The 23,139-nt window shown below is 33.5% G+C and overlaps 1 protein-coding gene across 1 annotated transcript in view; it reads right to left on the reverse strand.

The window, feature by feature from the left end:
• The window catches only part of LOC111691934 (venom carboxylesterase-6-like), a gene marked incomplete at its 3' end in the record, with an annotated part of 26,676 nt that extends 5,374 nt beyond the window's left edge, over positions 1–21,302 (reverse strand). The window contains exons 1-8 of the mRNA XM_023455469.1: positions 21,216–21,302; positions 20,953–21,090; positions 20,753–20,890; positions 20,265–20,424; positions 15,372–15,748; positions 15,086–15,278; positions 14,850–15,016; positions 1,166–1,298 (exon numbers count right to left, since the gene is read on the reverse strand). Coding sequence (XP_023311237.1) covers positions 1,166–1,298; positions 14,850–15,016; positions 15,086–15,278; positions 15,372–15,748; positions 20,265–20,424; positions 20,753–20,890; positions 20,953–21,090; positions 21,216–21,278 — 1,369 coding nt within the window. The remainder of the gene's footprint in view (positions 1–1,165; positions 1,299–14,849; positions 15,017–15,085; positions 15,279–15,371; positions 15,749–20,264; positions 20,425–20,752; positions 20,891–20,952; positions 21,091–21,215) is intronic.
• Positions 21,303–23,139: the final 1,837 nt, after the last annotated feature.

Below are 23,139 nucleotides of genomic sequence, written 5' to 3' on the forward strand. Positions count from 1 at the left end.
TCAACTATTCTCTCCAACGTTTTCAGGAGGAAAGATGTTAAACTTATCGGGCGATATGCCTTTGCCTGGGCATACGATGGACGCCCTGGTTTAGGAATAAACGCCACGTTCATCGATCTCCATGCCAGCGGTATATAACCAAGCGCAATGCTGGCTCTGAAGACGTGAATGTACCAGTAGTCCTTCACGTGAAAAAACACCTATAAAATTATATATTGAGCCAATCAATTATGTTTTTTAGTTTTTTTTGTGAAAACATTCAATGAGACCATCAGTTTGTGGATGAAATGGTGTGAAGTCTAGCACGAATTCTTATGGAACCAAGATATTCTGCAATTTCGAAAATAACTTGTATATAATGTTTAAAATTATTAACAAGTTCTTGAGGTCATGCTAAGTAAAAAAGATATAATGCATGTATATACATGGGGCCAATTCTCCATGGTTACTGGTCCTTTAATGTTTAAAAATGGGTACCTTCTTATATATACAGACTTTAAACTTTTACTTTGTTTGATTGTCAGGAATAACAATATCAAACTGACAACAAAACAAAATAACATACTTATTTACGTTATTCAAAATGTCCCTCTTCAGCACTAATACACTGTACAGCACCACCAAAAATAGATTAAGTGACTCCTTTTATTTCCGGGTTATTCCTTACTTAGTGACATTTATCAATAATTATCTGCCTAATTTCTTCTCTACTATTAATTGGTGTCTCGTACGTTAAGCATTTAAGATGGCCCCACAGATAATAGTTTAAACGATTGAAATATATGGTGATCTCTCTGGCCAAGAATATGATCCACCATGTCCGATCTACCTACTAACATAACTTTCCTGCTTTCATTAAGATACTCTTTCATTAGTCGAATAAAATGAGCAGGAGCTTCATCATGTTGTAATATCATTTGTTAGCTTCTAAATATAGGAATATCTTCCGATGGACCTGGCAATTGATTATGTAAATTGTTGGTGTAAACTTTTCCTGCAATGCGCTCTTCAAAAAAGAAGGGGCCAATTATTTGATTATCAATTATTATGAGGAAAAACTGGGACAACTATTTGCCTAAGGAATAACCCTTCTCGATTACTCTCTATGTCCTAACGTTACATCGTATAAGTATTTGTTAACATTGCTTGAATACAGAAAACTTACCTGCAATTTCTAAATCCTTCATACCTCCCATATTGCCTTTATATGAAAACTGGTACATATAAACGTCGGTATAGTTGGATTGTAACTTTGCATGCCTAATAGATGCGGTTATAAACGACTCATCACTATAAAACTAAAGGAAAGTTTTATTATATTATCAATCATTCGTTTCAATTATTTGTATGCTCTTTAAACGTTGAAAAGGTTAATATGCAGCGACACATTGTGAAAACAAGTTCTTTTTTGTAAGATAGTTTGAGAAAACGATTTGAAGTTGTGATTTTTCTTTCGTTTTTAGATGTCACTTTAACGGAACATGGTAAAACGAAATTACTGTAATTTCTGGCAGGCTTCTCATTTTTTTTTTTGGAAGTAAATTTTTTTTTTCGTTATTGAGGAATGTTTCCTTCTAAACAATGTAGTAACAATTTCAACAAACACATGAAAAGCAGCTTAAACAATATATGGATGTTACCTTCACTACTTGCCCAGGATCTTCTTCGAATGTTCCATCGGTGTAAATTTGTCTCAGTCTAGAGCCAACTGTCAGTTTGTTCTCTTTGGTCATATTGAACTTGTTCCTAATGAGGTTGGATAAATCACTGTCGAAATATTTCGCACGCGCCTCAACCTCTGAAGGATCTTAAAAAAACGGTTGACATTTGTATCAAATAATAAGACATTTGAATAAGTCTTCGTAATCTTACCACTTTTCAAAAAAAATAGTGCCTCTTCAGAGTTAAAGCCAATAATTATGGGAATTTGGTTTATGTTTCCTGTTCTAATATCTTCATGAAATAAACCCGTGAGGAGTGCTCCATCTAGACTAGCGTCCTCAATTACAGGCAGCCATATTAAACCTTGGCCTTCCATTAACTCAGACTCTTTTCCAACAGCAGCCTATGCAAATTTTGGTTTTAGTGTATGATCTATATTTGGTATTTAACTTCTCATCACCAATTCATTCAACTTACAGTAACCGAGTTGTCGTTTATGTCGGAAGCAGGAAGGCTTTGCAACAGTTGCAGTAATTCCGTTGAATTATCCGAAGTGAAACTTGGAACCAAACTTCGAGCTAATTCGAAAGCGTAGAATCTTGCATAGTCTTGATGTGCCCACTGACTCATTGAGGTACCACTTTGTAAAATCGCACCTCTGAATAAACCTTTATTCCGTTGACTTACTAACTGTAATCCCACAGATGCTCCTCCGGCACTCTCACCAGATATCGTAATTTTTTCGGGGTCCCCACCAAATAAATCGATATTATTTTTAACCCACTGAATGGCAAAATGTTGATCTTTTAATCCCAAGTTTCCTGGTATGACTCCGTCTTCTGTTGTCAGAAATCCTGAAAGAATATGAATTGAGACTTTGGAATAAATTGGGAATAAGATTATCTAATTATATTATGTTAATGAAATAATGAAAAAGAACATTAAAAGATATAAAAGAAGAAATTAAAAAAAATAGAAAGCTATAAAAAATAAATATGTGGAAATTAAAATCAAAAGTAAATAAATAAAAAAGTGCTACAATTTTTAATGAATTAACATTCGAGAAATGACCTACAAGGACTCACTCAGGGATTTACTGTTAAATACAGGGTGTCTCATAATTAACTGCCAACCCTGAACAGGCCGATTCTATGATCAAAACTAAGTAAAAAAGTTCATATGAACATGGGTCCGGAAATGCTTCCTAAGGGCACAGGGACCCATTGAAGAGGGAGGAATGGAAATCATTTTTTTGCAATATCTCTCAATCGCGTTGTGATAAATGAATGAAATTTGGTATACNAACGGTTTTGGAATATCCCGGATGATGATCAAAGTGACTTATTCCATAAAAATCAGACTTTTCTCGTCCAGCTCACAGATAACAGCCCGAATTTGTATATACTAATTCATTGAAGATCAATGAACAAATGAAAATCAGTCTGCCCTTAGTGGCCCTTAGTGGTTCTGGATCACCTTGTAATCCAAGTACGAGAAGAGCGTCGATTACCGCGTGAAAATCCCCCTCTCCCAGTCCGATTGCCTAATTTGCTCTTAATGATCGAATAAAAATCAATAAACAAATGAAGATCGGTGGGAGTCTCCCAAAGTTAAGGTACAACTAATCAGAAGAAGAATGGGCTCTACCGCATCAAAATTGGCCTTTTCCAACCCACGTAATATCCGAAATACGCTAATTTGTTAATAATAATTGATTATTAATAAATAAACAAATTAGCGCCGCATGAGACGTTGTAGACTTTGACCTACATGCAATTACGAAGAGAACGCACTTTGTCTCATCAAAATCGAACCTTCTTTATCCAATTCCGAGGTGAAATGCTAATTTTCCTGGACTACAATAGCTTGAGTAATCTGGAATCTGGAATTTAGGGAGGGTAGCTTAAAAGCTACAGCACTTAGGCCCCATTGGACCCCTTGTACTTCTTCCCTTTAGGAGATCAATGCACCTGAGCCGCTAACCAACCCATTACATAGAAAAAGGTGACGACGTTGCTCAGGGGGATCTCTCTAATATAGGCCATAGAAGGCCAACGTTCTCCCAATACGGATTCTCTTATTGACGAGACGACAACGCATTCGCATAGCACATGTAGTACTGTCTCGTCTTCCTGTTCACAACTCCTACAAAGAGGTGTTTCACACTTCCTCATGTTGTGAAGGTGCTTCCTTAGCCAGCAGTGTCCAGTTTGAATACCTGTCACTAGGCGAAGATTTGACCTAGACTTGGCCAGATATTTTTTGACTGCATCTTTGTTGGGGTATTCTAAGAACTCCTTAGCAAATTGACAGTTATTTGTATCATCCCATCGTTTCATAAACTCTTTGTGGGTGTTTTCCTTAATAATGCCAATAAGTGATGACAGCGAAAGCACATTGAAGGGACCTTGGCTAACTTGTCAGCTTCTTTATTGCCATTGCACCACTCGCGTCCCTTGACCCAGCATACAGAATGCTGTTGGAAAATGAGGCCACGACCAGTGACTGGTGGCATTCCCATACTGACCTACTCATTATCTTATGATTACGTAAGATCAGTATCTGTGTAGATTCTGATGGTTTTACTCGCAGTGTGCCTACGGTAGCATGCATATCCATTGCCCACTGATATCGGATATTAAAGGATCTAGAATAAATTTCATATCCTGCACCTTCCTTCCTTTTTGATCCGTCTGTGAAGACGTTGATTACATCTTCGCGGGCGGTCTCCTCCTGTCTTCTAATGAGTACGGTGTAGGGTCTGTCGAACGCAAACCGAGGAGAAATACTGTCAGTGTCTGCCTGCAGAAGCAGTATCTTCCTGACGACCCCATTCCATAGGCGACTCCTAACTTCTCCACATCCTAGATCCGGTTTGAAACCAACGTTCTTGAGGCGTAGCATGGTTGCCAAGGTCAGATATCCAGAGGTGGCAGACACAGCATTACCTCCGTTGTTATGGTGGGTGTTGTGCGCATAGCTCCAGTTATGCTCAGACAGGCAATTTTTTGTTACTCTTACTTGAATATCTAGATATATGATTTTAAAATTTACAACTTTCTTGTATGAAAATGAAAATGACAGTTATAACAACAATATATATAAATCTAGAGAGCGCACTTCCACGTCAAATATTTCTTTATATGGAGACACTGCTGGCGAAGTAACTGAATATTCTGTTATTCTAACCTTAGCTTCCCGACAATGAACTTGGCTGCGACTGGAACTTACAACTTCTACTACCACTGGAAACTGCAACTTTTACTGCGATGAGGAACTATTAATTCTTCCTTTCGGGTTCAGACCTCCGATGTTCTTCTTTGGGGGAATTATTATAAAATTAAATAAGAAATTAATCTTCTTTATCTTTTAAAATAAATGCGTAAGGACTTAGGGCTGTAATTTTCCTTTAGATCCGGCTCGAAGGACCAATTCTTATGATGCATTTCAACTGATCACCATAAGAGAAGGGAATGGACTGTATCTTCCATTTTTTAATAGCAACGTGAAATTATGTAAAAAGTTAAGTTTCTATATTATTTTTCTTGTTGTCAAGTACACAATTCTTTTTTCTTTTTTAAATTCAATTTAGATAGTGTGGTTTTTGTGAGAAATTCTATTGCCTAGATGTATTAATTAAATTATTTATTATAGAACCACAACATCGATGTTATTTTTACTAATAGTTACCTAGAGCTCCTACACGGTAGTTTATCGTGACAACAACAATATTGTGGTCAATGAAGAATCCAGGTTTGTATATTTGAATAGCACCAGCTCCATTTTCAAATCCACCTCCGTGTATCCATATTAACACCGGTAATGGGGTTTGTGAAGTGTCTCCAGGTTTCTAAAAGAAAATCTGTATCGATAATGACGATATTTGAAAAATAACAGTAAAGTAAATGCAACTTTAATATTTTGGGACGTATAATATTATTGGAACTAGACTTGTATCAATCACATTTTTGCATAACTTTATTATTATTAAAAAATAAATGTTTTTGGCCAGGAATGCACCCGCTCCTTAACCTCATAATTATCCATATTTTATTTTTTTCTTTGAATCTAAGCAAATAGTAGTAATAGGCATCAGCTAAAAGAGTGTGATAACAATAACAAAACAACAAAATTTTTTATATTAAAATGACTGCAATATCAGTTAATTGTAATTATTCATACCAGAGGAGTGTAAACATTCAAGTACAAACAGTCTTCCGTTGGGTTTAATCCGGGAAGGGGTACATGGACGGCTCCACTTTGGTAACAAATTTTTTCATTTTTCGTGGTGTTTAATATTCCTTCCCATTTTGCTGGCGCTACAGGTGCCTAAAAGTGAATTGAAACATTAAAAATAAAAAGTAAAAATATATATAGGTATGTCTTCGTCCTTACTTGAAATCTTAATTCGCCTATAGGTGGAGCTGCGTATGGTATTTCTTGAAATGCATAAAAAGCATTGTCGTTTGGAGACTGCAGGGTTTGACCTCTTATTTGTCCCTTTGGTAAAGTGACAAGTGTCGGGTCATCTACCTATTTATTAACAAATATGTGATATTTGTGGTACTTTAACTAGATACATAGATATTAATAACTATTTTGTACACAAAGAGGACATTTCAAATTTACAAAACTTTGATAAAAGTTTAAGTAAGCTAATAATTACTTACATCTGCTACAGATGATCTTATTGCATATAAAATCAGTATCAGCAACCCGTTGCACTTCATCATTTCGAACTAATAGCGATAACGAACAAGCTTTTCAATTTATAGAATTTCGAACTGGTAAATTTTTATTCGGTCAAAACTCAAGTGTTCTACTTTAGCACATATTTTTTCTAGTTTTATCTTTATCTTTATAATAATCATTTTTTATAAAGAACATACAACAATAGAAAAATTATTATATCAGCACTTAATTTAAAGTGGTTTTAACTGATTTGTTTTTTGCATGGATTAACTCGAAAACCAATGACAAGGCAAATTTTGAAGCATTTTCTATAAATACCAAAAATAAATTTCTGACAAGTCTCAACAAAATATTGTCATGACATATGTAAAGTTTATTATTACTATTACCAATATTACAAAAAACACAGTACACATAATTCGCATTTACTAATTGTATATAATTTTTGTGTTTAATGTTAAGATTATTGAATATTCGATAATTATTTTTGAATAGGCATCATTGTAGGTACTTATTCTTCTAATGGCTTATTGTCAGTTCGTATAGACATTAGTATTTTATTTGCCAAAAGGTCCCAATTGGAACCCACTTCCATGTGATCCACATCTATACCGGATGGGGTTTCTGATGAAACTGATGTTTTTAAAAATACTAATAATGTACATAAATAAAAAAGTGTTCCATTTTGAAAGAATGAAATATTCTACAAATATGGATTTCATTGTCTTCTATAGAAATTGGAAAATTTTAATATTTTTACATTTTCTACAATTTTTTTACATTTTGCTTCTGCTTGCTTGTCAACCTCTTGAAAAGCCAGAAAATTTATAAATGAGGCAATGAATATTTTGAGGTCATCGAAGTGGGATAGTAACGGTACAATAAGGTGTTTGAATAATAAAATATGAATTCTTTTGTTATCTAGTACTATTCTACAATAAAAGTTACTGTTTATAGAAACGGCCCCGCCGGAATTACTTTTTAGGGATTTTTTTTGTGGTCTTTAAGTTGGGTATAGGACCTTCATACTTGGTTCAAGAAATTTTCATGTTGTGTAGAATCATCACACCAAATTTCATCAAAATCGGTTCTATAGATTTTGCATAATTTTGCAATCCAGATATAAATTGGTTTTCGGTCTAATGGTTTGAAACCAGTTGGTTTTCCTAGCTTTTGAGTGGTAGATTGAGTGTCAATGGGCGTCAAGCCCTAAAAATTCATGGTTCAAGTATAGTAAAAAAATAGTGCATTTTTGCTTAATGCCCAATAAGCCAATAACCCAATAAACTATCGCCGATATATCGAGATCTCTGACTGAAAGGGTTAAAAACGATATTGAGATGATCTTTCAGATCCCGATCAGTACAATCGATTTTTCACAATCAGTATCGTATAATAAAGAATTTTCTAAATTCTAGTAAGTAAACCTCTTAACATTCAGTGCTGATAGATATTTATAATATACAAATATTTTAATTTTAAAGAGGATTCATAAAACAAAGTGATTTTCCGATGTTCTGGGTTTTTGCCTATTTTATGGAAACACAATTTCAAAATAGTTTACCAAATTTTATAATGATGGAACTGATCCTCTTGGCACAAGGGTTTCATTATTTTTTAAAATATTTTACGTATAAGAAATTCAGACAAATGTTTTTTTTTCGACAAATAAAATAATGTTCTATATTAAATAGTGCCAATAAATATAGACGTTTTGAGTACAAATAATTGTATATGACAGTTTTTGTTTTTTTTTTGGAGAAAAATTTTGAATATTACGAAGAAATTACTTGGTATTTTTATTAACTTACTGAAGAATGGGGGGTATATAAAAGTACCAAAATGAAAATGTCAATAATACGAGCAATTGAAGTAGTAAGACCATTGCTGAAGTTCAGTCGGAGAAATATTAGAAATTTCTATTAATTAGTTGATTGATGAAAACAACATTTTTTTGACGATACCAATATTAATAGTTTCTTTCTGTTTATTTAGAGATATGCTTGTTGTACTTAAAGTTAATAATTTTTATTGTATTTCGTTTTGTACTAATAACTATAAGCCGAAAATTGACGAAAATTACCGTTTTATTTAAAAAATAAAGGTGTAGGTACACCTAGAAATGAATCATATTATCAGATAATGACATAAAGAAGATGTAATGTTTATTTTTAAGGCGCTTAAGTGGTTATAATTGATTAGCGTTAGCTAGGAGAATCTGCGCTTGTTGTTCTCGGGTTATGCTCTGTGGGAGCGGACCAGTTATTAGAATCTCTAATTTCTCTTGATCGGCTGATATATCGTTTAGCCGTTTTGTTACTTACGTCACGTGCATAAAAATTGAACTAATGACTTGCCACAGACTTTTTCTGTAATAATTCTTCAGTATCAGCATAGAATATTTTGTAGCTTACATTTATTTCATTGGTAAAATAGGTTAATTAATTAATGCAACCAATTCATATCTTTAATGAGGGATTGTAACTGTAGGTTCTTGTTGCGGCTTCACCGCAAAAAATTGTTATTATAATTACAGTTCATTTTAAAATATATAAAATAAATTTTCTTTTCTCTTCATTTCAACATGATTGTTTCTATTTTATTCAATTAAAACGAAAATCTTTTTTACGTACTATTTTTTGTTGGAGATGGTTTTGTGTGTGATTCAGTTTATTCGAAAGACTCGACCTAGAAACAAGTGCGTGTTTGATTCTTATCCCAACTCCATAATAAATAGACAGCCGACAGCCGCTTCAAATTCAGGACACCAGAAGGGACCTACAAGAACCTAGTGAATTTCAACAGTGGTAAGCCATATCCAACCATATTATTTGTTTATCTAACCGTTCGTACAGTCCACAGTCCAGTTAATAACCGTAGCGTTAAATTTCAATAGATTTTGTAAAAGTCTTTCACATTTTACATATTGTACGCTGATTTTCAGTTTTACTTTTAGCACACGAATTTCAAAGAAAACTTCAGTTTGTAGCATATGGGGTTGTGTGAAGAACTAGGTTTGTTACTGTAATATAATACTATAATATTTTTTTTTACAGATTTAGGGAATATTTTAGTACCTTGGTACAATACTGCTTTTCCTTTTTTTTATCAAAAAATTTCTTCAAGGACCTAGATATTATGCAACATTGTAACAACGAAAAGAAGGTGCAGTATCGAGTTTGACAACAACTAATATTTAACGTCTTCATCGTATACTTTGTTCATTCCATAGTGATAACAAAACAAATAGTTTGTTAGTAATTGCAGGGAGTATACATATAGGTTAATCATGTTCAAACTGCTTATGACCAGATTGCACCTAATAAAAAATGCGCTATATATATTAAAGCAATATAAATGAGAGTTTATTTCTCAAAATACATTAGTAATTAACCAATGGAGGTATAGCATACACGTCAATAATTCTTTCCCACTTGAGGTAGTCTCTTGGATTCGTCTGCATTTCAAGTGTATCGTTGATGTTCAAATACACCAAATTATTTGGACTAACTTTCTCCCACGTCACATTACCCAGGAAACTGTCCACTTCTGGAGTTGGATTTCTAAAATAAATCATACATAAATATTATTTCACGCGATTCTGAATAAAAGTACTCACAAGTATTTGACAAAGTTTGACCACAGGATTAACAGACGTTGACGTGTCATAACATCTTCTGGATCATCTTCTGATGATCCATCAGAAAAGTGCGAGTCCCATAAATATCCCAAATCTTCACCGTGACCAACACCTCGAACACCTGAAATCAGATTATGTGGTAGCTTGCAGATATTCATTGTTAGTATGGAAAATATTGACCGCGTACTTGACTAATTTTTGAATTCGTATGGAGTCTTTATTTTGAGACATCGTTGCACCAATGAATGAATTCTTCACAGTTTCCTTCCATCTATGAATTATAACGGATGAAAAGACAAATTTTACTTAAACCACTGATAATAAATACCATGTCCAATTTAAAATCATCTATATGACAATCTTTATTTATACATTTGTTCTATACAGGGTGTTGCATAACGTACTGGACAAACTAAAGGTACAAGTTACTGAGGTCATGCACTTTTACTGCGTTTGATAGTATCTTTACGGGAATCTTTATTTTATTACAACAAGTTTTACAAATACTTAGCGCCAATTTTCCCATTTTCTGTATTCAATGACTTACATTGATTGGCTTCTGAGCCCTCCATATGTTATATGTCATAAGCACCCCTGATCGATCTCCACAATCCGTCCTCTTTTTTCAGCTTAAGCGGTTTAACTTCCTCGCAGGTGTCTCCTCCGTTTATCCTGGCCCGGGCTCCTGATTCTGGTTCTGGGCCATCCTGTTCTGATGCCTCTCCGGTGTTGTCCGTTTCTTGTGCTGGGCTTGCGGGCGGTGTTACTGATCTGGATGGCGATGAATTTTTAGTTAGAGGTTAATGTGGATTTCTGGTTGATTCTTGTAGTTTTTTAAGATGAGACATATGTCGTTATAGTAATTTTCCATCGTTTATTAACGTTACTTCATTTTTTTAAATTTCTAATACCTCATATTCAGTGGGGTTAAAAGGCATTCATTTGTGGGGTATCACAAATTTCCCGGTCTGATATTAGTTTATTTAACTTTTCGTTTCCTATCTTCTCCCTTGTTTCCTTTTTGTTTATTTACTATGTCGTTATCTCTTGCTTCTTCATCCGTACCTGTCTATCATCAAATCGCATATGGATGGGATTTTGTCTCTGATAGTTCTACCGAGCAGTAATTTGGATGAAAATTTCCCAGTTATCCCTAGAGGAGTCACATTATACATACATTAATATGAAATTTTCAATTCTGTTTTGTAATCCAGCTTGTTTATACGGCAAATTTTTAGACGTTTTAGGATAGATTTATTCATATTTTCGACTTCGCCGTTGGTCTGGTGGTGTATGTATGAATTCAATGCTGCTTTCGCTACAGTATGATTTAAATTCCTGACTAACAATAATTGTCTTCTGTTATCAGATTTTATGGATTTCGGTATTCCCAGTCTTGTGAAGATTTCCATCAGATGACTTATAACAGCTGAAGAGATAAGTGTATTCAAGAATTTTCGTTCCTGGTAGCGCAAATAATAATCAGTTATTATTACCAGTGCTTGATTAGGCAAAGGCCCCTTCGAATCAATGGCTAGACATTGCCAAGGTCCATCCAGAAATTTTGTTCTTATCATTGGCGGTACTTTATTTGATTGTGCTACTAGCAAGCAATCTCTGCATCGTTTCACAAAATTTTCAACCTGCCTGTCTATCATGGGCCACCATCGTCTTTTCATTACCTTCATGTGCAAGTTCCAGGGTTTGTGTCTGTAACGTCTTGGGAATTACAATTCTGTAGCCCCGTGGTAGTACTGGTCCTAATGTGGTTAATTCCAAACGAAATTGAAAATATATATTTTTCTCAGTGCTCGACTATTTAGGGGTCATTTTTACTTGCAGTTACAATTTGAGAAATTCGCATCACTTTAAGCGTATTTGGTTCCATGATTGTGTAAATATGTCGCTTTCCATCGTTGTCAAAAGTAAGATCGTTAATAATTTTGCATAGTCTTGACAAAGAGTCAGCTATGTTGAGTTATCCCGATTGATAAATAATTTTAAATTTGTATGCTTGCAGACGCAATAATATCCATCGTTCTATTCGAGCCGGAGTTTAAGATGTGGGTTTGAAAATAGCTTCCAGTCAGTGGTTTATGGTCTGTGACTAGCTCAAATTCTAATCCAAATAAATAATAATAAAATCTCTCAATGATCCATACCAATTCTGAATTTTCTGTTTGTGAATATCTTAGACCACTAGCGAATGATATAACATTTGGTTACTGACTATTGTCAAATTGAATAAGAACAGCTCCAAAAGCTACAGGTTTTGCATCAGCTATCAACCCTGTTCTTAAAGTTGGATCAAAATATGACAGCGTAGGCAATTTAGTTAATGATTTCTTTAAGTTTTCGAAGCTTTGTTGATGGACGTCATTCCAATAAAATTTTTCGTTCTTCTTTGTTAGTTGACGAAGTGGTTCAGTAGTGGTGCTCATCTCAGGTATAAATTTTCCCAGATATGTTACGAGCCCTAACAAACTTCTTATTTCTTCTTTTGTAGTTGGTGTACGAAATTCCAAGATGGTCTGGATTTTGTTTTTTTTTTTTTGGCTTCTATACTATTGTCGATAATTTGTGACCCAGGAAATCTAACTCTATCTTCACTAGGCATGTGGTTTCATTGAATAGGACATTATTATCTTTGAAGAGTTCCAGTACCTTTTGTAAGCATATGTCGTGTTCATTTTCAGAGGTGCCAAACGCTATAATATCATCTAAGTAGTTTAGATAATTTTTACAGGATGATAATAACTCTTCGAACATCCTTATAGCGGTATGGATGATAAATGTTGTAATGTAGCGACTTTCTTCATGTAATTCTAGCTGGTGATACGCGTTTTTTAAGTCTATATCATAAATGAGTCAAAAGTTAGGGACAGATAGTTTTCTCTAAGTATAGCTTCATTGGCCCTGCGTATATCTACGTAGATGTGGATGTCATTATTTGGTTTAAATGATACTACAATTGATGAGACCCATGGGCTTTGTTGTGCCACATCAATTATATCTTTATCTAGACCTTCTTTTAGATTTTTTTTTTCTATCCTTGCCTCAATGCTGATCGGTACTCTTTTTAATGGTTGTTGTATTGGTTTTATGTGAGGGTTTATTGTCAGTTTTACAATTTTAATTTTTGGAAAAGGTATTGCTATTAACCCAAGCTTTAAAATGAGTGAGATAACAGTGAGATATCACCTTCTTCCACAACATAAAAAATATCTGTTATTTCTGGTTGATCTTGTATATCGAGTTGTATATTTATAGCAGTCTGGAATCGATGTTTTATTCTTGTCGGCTTTCCTGAACATCCGTTATTTGTGAATCGATCTCCCATATTAAACCATTTTGGCAGCTTATAATGTCCCAATCTGAACGTTTCATTGTATTAGCTTGTGTTCCTGAATCAATCAGAAATGTAATCGCTGAGTCCCTAACATTGCATACAATTAGATCATCTCTTGGATTGTAACTTTTGGATAGTTTTCCAATTGCGAAACAGTTAAAACTTTTTATAGTATTTTCATTATGTTCTGTATCCTGCGTCCGATTCATTTTCCATGAAATTGACTCGTCTTCTTTTGATTCAGGGTTAGGTTGATATAGACAGGGGTCTCGTAGATGGTGTCCTGCAATAGTTAGCAAAATGTCCTTTTTGTCCACATTTGTTACATTTTGAGCCCTTAGCTGGGCAGTATTTTGAAAAACTCATATGCACCGTTCTGCCACATCTCATACATTTGTTGGATATGTTTTTATGTTGTACTGTGACATTGTTGATTTCTGATCTTGATGTGTTAGGTCCGGCCTCGGAATCATCCATAACCTTTGACTTTGATTAAAAATAGTTGCCAAAGTAATGCACAATATATCAAAGTCTCTAGTATTTTTTATATAATATTAAATTAAGTAACCAGTACTTTACATTCTTGGAAAAATATCTTATTATAGAAGGTTCCATCATTCTGTTCGATATATAATGAAGTTACAGATCCATCAGATAAAACGCCCTTAAATCACCCAACACCCAATAATACTAATATGTCATCATTTAAAACATGAAAATGAATAATTTAAGATATAGACATTTATATTAGGAGAAATTTATACATTAAAACGTATGTGGAAGAATGGTTAAGATTATTTTAATAGAAAATATGAGGAATGAGGAAAAACTGGGACAACTATTTGACTGAGGAATAAATGTGCCTACATTTAAAAAAAACCCTTCTCGTTGGCTCTATATATGTCCTAACGTTACATCGTATAACTATTTGTTAACATTGCTTGAATACAGAAAACTTACCTGCAATTTCAAAATCCTTCATATCTCCCATATTGCCTTTGTATGAAAACTGGTACAAATAAACGTCGGTATAATTGGATTGTAACTTTGCATGCCTAATAGCTGGGGTTGTAAACGACTCATCAGTGTAAAACTAAAGAAAAGTTTTATTATATTATCGATAATGTTTCAATTATTTGTACTCTCTTTAAACGTTGGAAAGGTTAATATATGCAGCAACACATTGTGACAGCAAGTTCCTTTTTTTGGATAATTGTTTGAGAAAAGTTGTGATTTGTCTTTCATTTTAGAAGTCACATTAATGGAACATGGCAAAACGAAATTACTGTAATTTCCGGCAGACTTCTCATTTTTTTTGGAAAGTAAATTTTCTCAAACATGATAAAATAAGACAGTGCTTCACATAACAAAATTGTGACTTCTTCTCAAGCCCACCGAATTTCTGGATTCTTTCGGATTTTGTGAAATGTTAATGTTATTTTTTTCGTTATTGAGAAATTTTTCCTTTTTAACAATGTAGTAGCTTAAAAAATATATTTATGTTACCTTCACTACTTGCCCAGGATCGTCTTCGAATGTTCCATCGGTGTAAATTTGTCTCAGTCTAGTGCCAGCTGCCAGTTTGTTCTCTTTGGTCATATTGAACTTGTTTCTAATGAGGTTGGATAAATCACTATCGAAATATTTCGGAAACACCTCAATAGTTGAAGGATCTTAAAATATCGGTTGACATTTATATTAAATAAATAATAAGATGTTTGAATAAGTTTTCGTAATCTTACCATTCTTAAAAAACGCTAGAGCCTCTTCAGAGTTAAAGCCAATAATTATGGGAATTTGGTTTATGTTTCCTGTTCTAATGTCTTCATGAAATAAACCCGTGAGGAGTGCGCCGTCTAGACTAGCATCCTCAATTACAGGCATCCATATTAAACCTTCGCCTTCAAATAATCCAGACTCTTTTCCAACAACAACCTATGCAAATTTTGATTATAGTGTATGATCTATATTTAGTTTTTAACTTCTTACTGATTACCAATCTATAAAAAATGCATTCATTCAACTTACAGTAAGTGTGTTGTCGTTTATGTCGGAAGCAGGAAGACTTTGCAGCAGTTCTAGTAATTCCGTTGAATTGTCCGAAGTGAAACTTGGATCCAAACTTCGAGCTAATTCGAAAGCGTAGAATCTTGCATAGTTTTGATGTGCTTGCTGATGCAGTGGGGTAAGACTTTGTAAAATGCCGCCTCTGAATAAACCTTTATTCCGTTGACTTATTATTTGGTATCCCACAGATCCTGCTCCGGCACTTTCACCAGCTATCGTTATTTTTTCGGGGTCTCCACCAAATAGATCGATATTATTTTTAACCCACCGAATGGCAAAATGTTGATCTTTTAATCCCAAGTTTCCTGGTATGACTCCATCTTCTGTTGTCAGAAATCCTGAAAGAATATGAATTGAGACATTAGAATAAGGTTGACAGAATTTTAGGAGTGAGTAATATTTTAATTACTTGTTATTACTACTATTTGTTCCAAATGCTATGCTAGATATTGTTTTCGAGTGGTATGAAACGTTATTATTTGTTTATTTTATCTTTATTTTTACGTATGAGGAATTCAAATATTTTTTAACAATATAGGTAAAAAATTAAAAGTAACTTATCAAAAACAATGTAATATTATATTAATAAGAAAATGAAAAAAAAACATAGAAGTTATAAAAGAAGTAACAACAAAAAATTCGAAAACAAAAATAAAAATTTGGAAGTTAAATAAAAAAATTAATGTAAAAAAAGTACTAGACCGACAAGGAGCAGCTAAAATTATCTATCTGCCTAAGCCTAATTCACTGTTAAATATATTATAGAGAATATTTAAACCGTTCGTTCTCGGTATTGGTAAATAAATAATATTGTAATTACTGTTTATTCAATGTACATAAAAATTTAAATTTAATAAAATTTCAGCTAGTATATTTTTTATTTTATTTTATATAATTCCATAATAAAAATTTCACGTATATTTGTAACCTATGTCACTAAGAAAAAAACGGAATAGCAAGTTTCCTAATACTTCCTAATACAGATCCTTGTGGTATATACGATGGTGTAATATATTAAAATGATAATTATTTGAGATAAAGTTGCCATAGGGTTAGAGAAACCAAAATTTGAGAGCTTATTGAGCAAAAGATCTAAACTTTTGCAAAAATCGTGCTAAAAAGAGAACTTAGCTTTTTTGTTAAAGAAAACATTAATTTCAAATTCAATTTTTCAATTTTCAATTCTATTGTTGAGTTTTACTCGCTGCTCTCCACTACACTTCACCCTTGTAATTTATTAAATTTACAATGTTTGTTCGTATATTATAGTTTTATTGTGGTATTTTGTTAAATATTCTTTAAATTACTAATTTCTGTTTGATTCAGGGTTGCTATAGTCCCTTCAAACGTTACATTTGGGGTTGCAAAAGTCAGAGCACGCAATTTTATATTTTGGATGTTAAGAGGGGGTTAGTGTAAAGTTAAATCCATGTTTGTGGGATCGTAACCCTTGTGCCTCGGCCGCCATCTTGTAAAAAGGGCTGCGAATGATTTTTATACTATTACTTACTATATCGGGCAAACTATTCGTCGCACAGAAGATTTGTTGCAAATTAAATTCTCTACAACTTTGATTCCATAACTTTTAGTCGTAGAACCAAAAATAACAAATTTATTAACGAATATAGATAAAAATTTGGGAAAAATTTTTATTATGGTCGTTATAACTTTTTTTCTGGTCATTTTACAAAAAAATTACATCAGAGCATTTTGATAGAGGGGTTTTGAAGGAATAATTTCCATTACAAACATTTTTCAAATTTTATTTATTTATTAGGGTTTTACAGCGATGCGAAACTTACACTATTCTCCAATACTAATAAGTATACATTAATATGATTAGGCATAGGAGGCGTCCTTCAAAGATTTTTTCCAGTTGTGTTACCACGTGCGTGCGTGACGTATTTAATAGTGAAAAGTATTTTGAGTTTTGTGGACATTATTTTGAATTTTGTGGACAAGATCAGCAGCTTACAACATCGGTAAAATGAAATATCTCACAACCCTGGAGATACGTCCTGAGTTAGCTAGTGGAACAGCGTTATTCCTCAATGAGAGAGTCGACCCTACTTTGCTCACTGCCGTTGGCGAATGTTTTTTCATCTCTTTATATGGTGGCAATAAAGATGATGATTCTCTTGACAGTCTTAGATATAAACGATTTGCCAAGTCTGTGACAAAGAATACATTTAATTTGTCTTCACTTCCTCCAACACAAGACACAACCCGCTTGCGCAGCCTCCGAGTTTTATCATCAGGTCCAGTCGTGGCACGGGAATTACAACGACTCTCAAGACTGGGGCTGGAAAAAGTATGGACAAATATTGATGCCTGTTCAAAGTTCAAAACCTCCAGCACACCCTGAGCTTCTAAAGTTGATATTCTGCCGATGCAAAGGAAACTGTGGAGCAATGTGTGGATGTCGGAAGGCAGGCCTCAAATGTTCTGCAGTGTGCCTGAATTGTTCTGGGGAGACATGCAGCAACATAATGGAGATATCAAAATTGATCGAGGAGAATGATTTTGAAGATAAACTGCCAACAATGACGCCACTTTATTCTCCATTCTTCCTCAATAATTCAATATCGGAAAAATATAGAAAATGTCCGTGGATTCTGCCTACTAGGGATTTGACGAAAAAAAATCGACCTCGTAGGGGGTAGGGAAAAGAGTCAATAACTAATTAACAACATTGCAATGTCAATCATTAATATGTTTCTTATAAAAATAATGGAAAGACGATAGAAAACTATGCCTAATCATTCATATTAATGTGTACTTACTAGTACTGGAGAATAGTGTAAGTTTCGCAACGCTGTAAAACCCTAATAAATAAATAAAATTTGAAAACAGTTTGTAATGGAAATTATTCCTTGAAAACCCCTCTATCAAAATGCTCTGATGTATTTTTTTTTTTGTAAAATGACCAGAAAAAAGTTATAACAACCAAAAGAAAATTTGTTCCCAAATTTTTATCTATTTTCGTTAATAACTTTGTTATTTTTGGTTCTACGACTAAAAATAGAAGTTACGGAATCAAAGTTGTAGATAATTTAATTTGCAACAAAAAATGTATTTACAAATTTTCTGTGCGACGAATAGTTTGCCCGATATAGTAAGGAGTAGTATAAAAACCCTTCGCAGCCCTTATTACAAGATGACGGCCGAAGCACAAGGGTTGCGACCCCACAAACATGGATTTAATTTTACACTAACCCCCTCTTGACATCCAAAAAATAAAATTGTGTGTTCTGACTTTTGCACGCTAAGCCCAAAAAAATGTAACATTTCAATGGACTACTATATTTCTGTTTGTTTCAGGTATGTCAACATGTGAAGCCATCTTTACTTTTGACATTTGTCTGACATTTAAACCTATTGATATTTAAATTTCTATTTCTTCTTCCGTCAATAGTAAAGTATCTTTGTTTTTAAAAATATGACAGATTGTCAATTTTCAATTTGATCGGCCAACTTTGTTTTTTCTTTACTTTCAACAAGACGGACACCAATGCGAATCATTCGGCAATGGCTAGACGGTCAATTTCCTGGGCGGTGGATTGGGCGAATTGGCCCAATTTCTTGGCCTCCTAGAAGTCCTGATTTAACTCTAATGGACTTTTATTTCTGGGGCTATCTCAAACAGAAAGTTTATAGCTCCCCGTTGAATAACGATAATGGTTGGTGGCAGCATAGTTGAATAACCATTATATTATTGTTTGTATAGCAATTTGTACTTTGTGGTTGTGAAAAATAAAAAAAAAATAAGTTGGACTATCAAATTGAAAATTGACAATCTGTCATAACTTTTAGTTCCCAATAATTTTCTTAAGAAAATATTTTCGATTTATTTAGAAACAAAGGTACTTTTCTCTTGATAATTTTTGAAAATTCATTGTAAAAACATTAATTAGACTAATTTTTTCAACTTCCTAGTTTAAGGCCAAGCAGATGATGCCCAGAAGCTCAAATTTCAACTTACTAAATTTCTGTCATTTACACCCCCGGTGCACTCAATCCGTGAACACACTGTCTAATACTAAATATTATTAATCCAATAAAGTTGTGCTCGGCTTATAGGGATCGCAAAAAAAATCCAAACAGGATGATTTTTTCAGGGCTACTTGGGGACTGCCTCCTAAGTATCCAATCGAAAGATCACACTCGAACTCCTTGTACGAATTCATAAAAGTTGTAGAGGATACAATTCTGAACCACATTTCCATATAAAATTTTTTTGTATGCCGCAGGGGTGGTCTTGTAAACACGTTTTCACAAAAAAAATACCTTCATAAAAGTTGTAGAGGATCAAATTCCGAACATTTTTTTATATAAAATTTTTTTGTAAAAACATGTTTACAAGACCAACTTTTGTCACATAATGCGCAGTAACTCGTTAAGTACCTATTAGACATACAAAATAAATTTATATGGAAAAGTTATTGAGAATTTGATCCTCTACAAGGTCATTTTGCTGTAAAAAAATGTTTAAGAAACCACCCCCATAGCGCAATTCGTACCAGGAGTTCGAGTGTGATCTTTTGGTTGGATACTCAGGAGGCAGTCCCCAAGCAACCCTGAAAAAATCATCATGTTTGGATTTTTTTTATAAAATGACATCTTTACTGGATTATATTTATAAGAATGCTTATAGAAACCGTTCGTCTTATTTACTGACAAGGTCCTCCTCCTTGGAGATGATCTTCACGAAAAACCTACTTGACCAATTTTGCACTTCTTTTAGCTCTACAAATGTTCTTCTAAGGGCCCTAACTAATGAAATTGTAATTATGCCATTATTGTTATTATTTTTACTTAAAGCTTTAATATATTATATTTACGAGTATTAGTTACCTAGAACTCCTACACGGTAGTTTATCGTGACAACAACAATGTTGTGGTCAATGAAGAATCCAGGTTTGTATTCCTGAATAGCACCAGATCCAGCTTCAAATCCACCTCCGTGTATCCATACTAACACCGCTAATGGGGATTGTGAAGTATCTCCTGGTTTCTAAAAAAAAAAATATGCATCCATAATGACGATATTTGAAAAATAACAGTAAAGTAAATGCAACTTTAATATTTTGAGACGTATAGTTTTGTTGGAGGTACACCTGTATCAATCATATTTTTGCATAACTTTAATATTAAATGAAAACTAAATGTTTTTGGCCACGAATGCACCGCTCCTTAAACTCATACTTATTCATATTTCTTTTTTTCTTTGAATCTAACCAAATAATAGTAATAGTGATAGACATCGACAAAGTGTAACAACAATGTCCAAAATTTTTGACATTAAAATAACTCCAGTATCAGTTAATTGTGACTATACTTACCAGAGGAGTGTAAACATTTAAGTACAGACAGTCTTCCGTTAGGGTTAATCCTGAAACCGGACCTCCACTTTGGTAACAAATTTTTTCATTTTTCGTGGTGTTTAATATTCCTTCCCATTTTGCTGGCGCTACAGGTGCCTAAAAGTGAATTGAAACGTTAAAAATAAAATGTAAAAAAATATATATGTTTACATCCTTACTTGAAATCTTAATTTGCCTATAGGTGGAGCTGCGTAAGGTATGTCTTGAAATGCATAATAAACATTCTCGTTTGGAGACTGCAGGGCTTGACCTCTTATTTGTCCCTCTGGTAAACTGACAAGTGTCGGATCATCTACCTATTTATGAAGAAATATGTGATATTTGTTGTACTTTAACTAGATACATAGATATTAAGAACTACATTAAGACATTTTTAATTTACAAAACTTTGATATATTTAAATAAGCCAGTAAATACTTACATCTGCTACAGATGATCTCACTGCACATAAAATCAGTAGCAGCAGCCCGTTGTACTTCATCATTTCGAACTAATAGCGACAACGAACATGCTTTTCAATTTATAGAATCTGGAACTGGTATTTTTTCTCTCAACTCAAGTGTTCGCACACATTTTTTGTAGTACTCGTAGTTTTATCTTTATCTTTATCTTTATCTTTATAATATTTTTTTTATAAAGAACATAAAACAATAGAAAAATTATTATATCAGCACTTTAAATTTAAGTGATTTTAACTAATTTGCATTTTGCATGAAATACACTCAAAATTCGTTGATTAGGCAAATTTTCAAGCATTTTCTATAAATACCAAAAATAAATTTCCTACAAATCATCAGCAAAATACTGTCACGTATATGTAGGGTATATTAAATGAAGTCTTATGAGATACAAAGCTGTAATAAATTACGAAGAATATTCAGTGTCGTTTTTCAATGAAACTTTCGAAGACACAGTTCATCTCTGTTCCAACTACGACAGTTGCATTATAATGCCGCCCAGATGTGAAATAGTGAAATACTTTTCTATAAACAGTAATAATGAATGCATTTTGCTACCGGAGAAAATTTACCGCAGCAGGTATTATCGCGCAACCGTATAAGAATAAAATTCCAGTTGGAATATTAAATATTGCTGATAGGGAAATTAGGTTAAAGAATTTTAAGCCTAAGACAGGAGAAATATCAAAGTTTGAGTGTTTCGAATTCTCAGAAACATTAATGTCTGTAGATGGAACAGAAAAATTGTTAGATTTAATTAATTTGGAATTGTTGAGTAAAGAAGAAAGAGTTTCAGTAGAAAAAATTTGTGCGAAATTCGCTGATATTTTTCATTTAATGGGCGATTTAGCTACCGTTACTAATGTATGCAAACAAAATATTCGACTGAAAAAGAATGCCACACCAACTTATATAAAACCATACAGAATTCCACATTCTCAGAAGTCAGAAATTCATAAACAAGTATCTAAAATGCTGAAAAATTGAACCGGTCGTAGCGCAATATTCAGCACCACTATACAGGCACTCACAAAAAAAATGTCAAGACCCCGAGGGTAGACCTCCCTACCCCTCAATTTTTGGGGTCCCTGAAACCGAATATGACCATAAAAAAAATAACTATCCATTTCCCCGTTACCACCCCCATACACTCCCTTCTGAATTGCAATCGACTGCTTGATGTCTAAGGGATCCTTAGTAGATTTTCGCATACTAAGAAACTGAGAAACTTAAAAATTTCAACATGTGATATTTCAACGAAAAAAAAAAGATATTTGAGCAAACTCAACGGCATTCGAAGGAGGGAGCTTTGTACTTTTAGACTCAATGTATTAGTTTTTTGAAAAAGAATAGCTGGCATTACTACATAACCTCAAATATGACGAAAAACGGTGTTTTTTGCACTTTTAGGTTAGAATGTCCCAAAAAGCTGACGTGATAGACCAATTCTGCTGCCAGCGCACCTAAATCCTTGGGAAATGTATATTCAAGTTTCTGCTCCCAAAAAAGTTACATTTTGTTGGTCTTTAACAAAATTAATTTAATGCAGCTTAAATTTTGTTGGTGGAATTGTTCACTAGGTAATTTTAAAGCTATGTGTTTTAGATTGCAAGTTATATTTATCTTTTTTTTAAAACTATGACAAGAATAATAGTTCAAAAATCTTTCAGAAAATGTCGGTTTATGATACCAATTTGTTAATAATTTATTATCTGTTGTTTTTATAATTTTTAAATCTAAAAGAGGTATACTTCCATTTTGCACTATTTCAATAGTAAATTTTTATTTATTATGATAAGAATAAAAAATTTGTAATATGTTAAGTAGTGAGTGCCACGAGTGCAAGTGAGGCGACCGCGTGATCGTAGTGAGGAGAGGAAGAGGAGA

Source organism: Anoplophora glabripennis, unplaced genomic scaffold, assembly GCF_000390285.2.
Source record: "Anoplophora glabripennis isolate ALB-LARVAE unplaced genomic scaffold, Agla_2.0 scaffold498, whole genome shotgun sequence".
NCBI lineage: Eukaryota > Metazoa > Arthropoda > Insecta > Coleoptera > Cerambycidae > Anoplophora > Anoplophora glabripennis.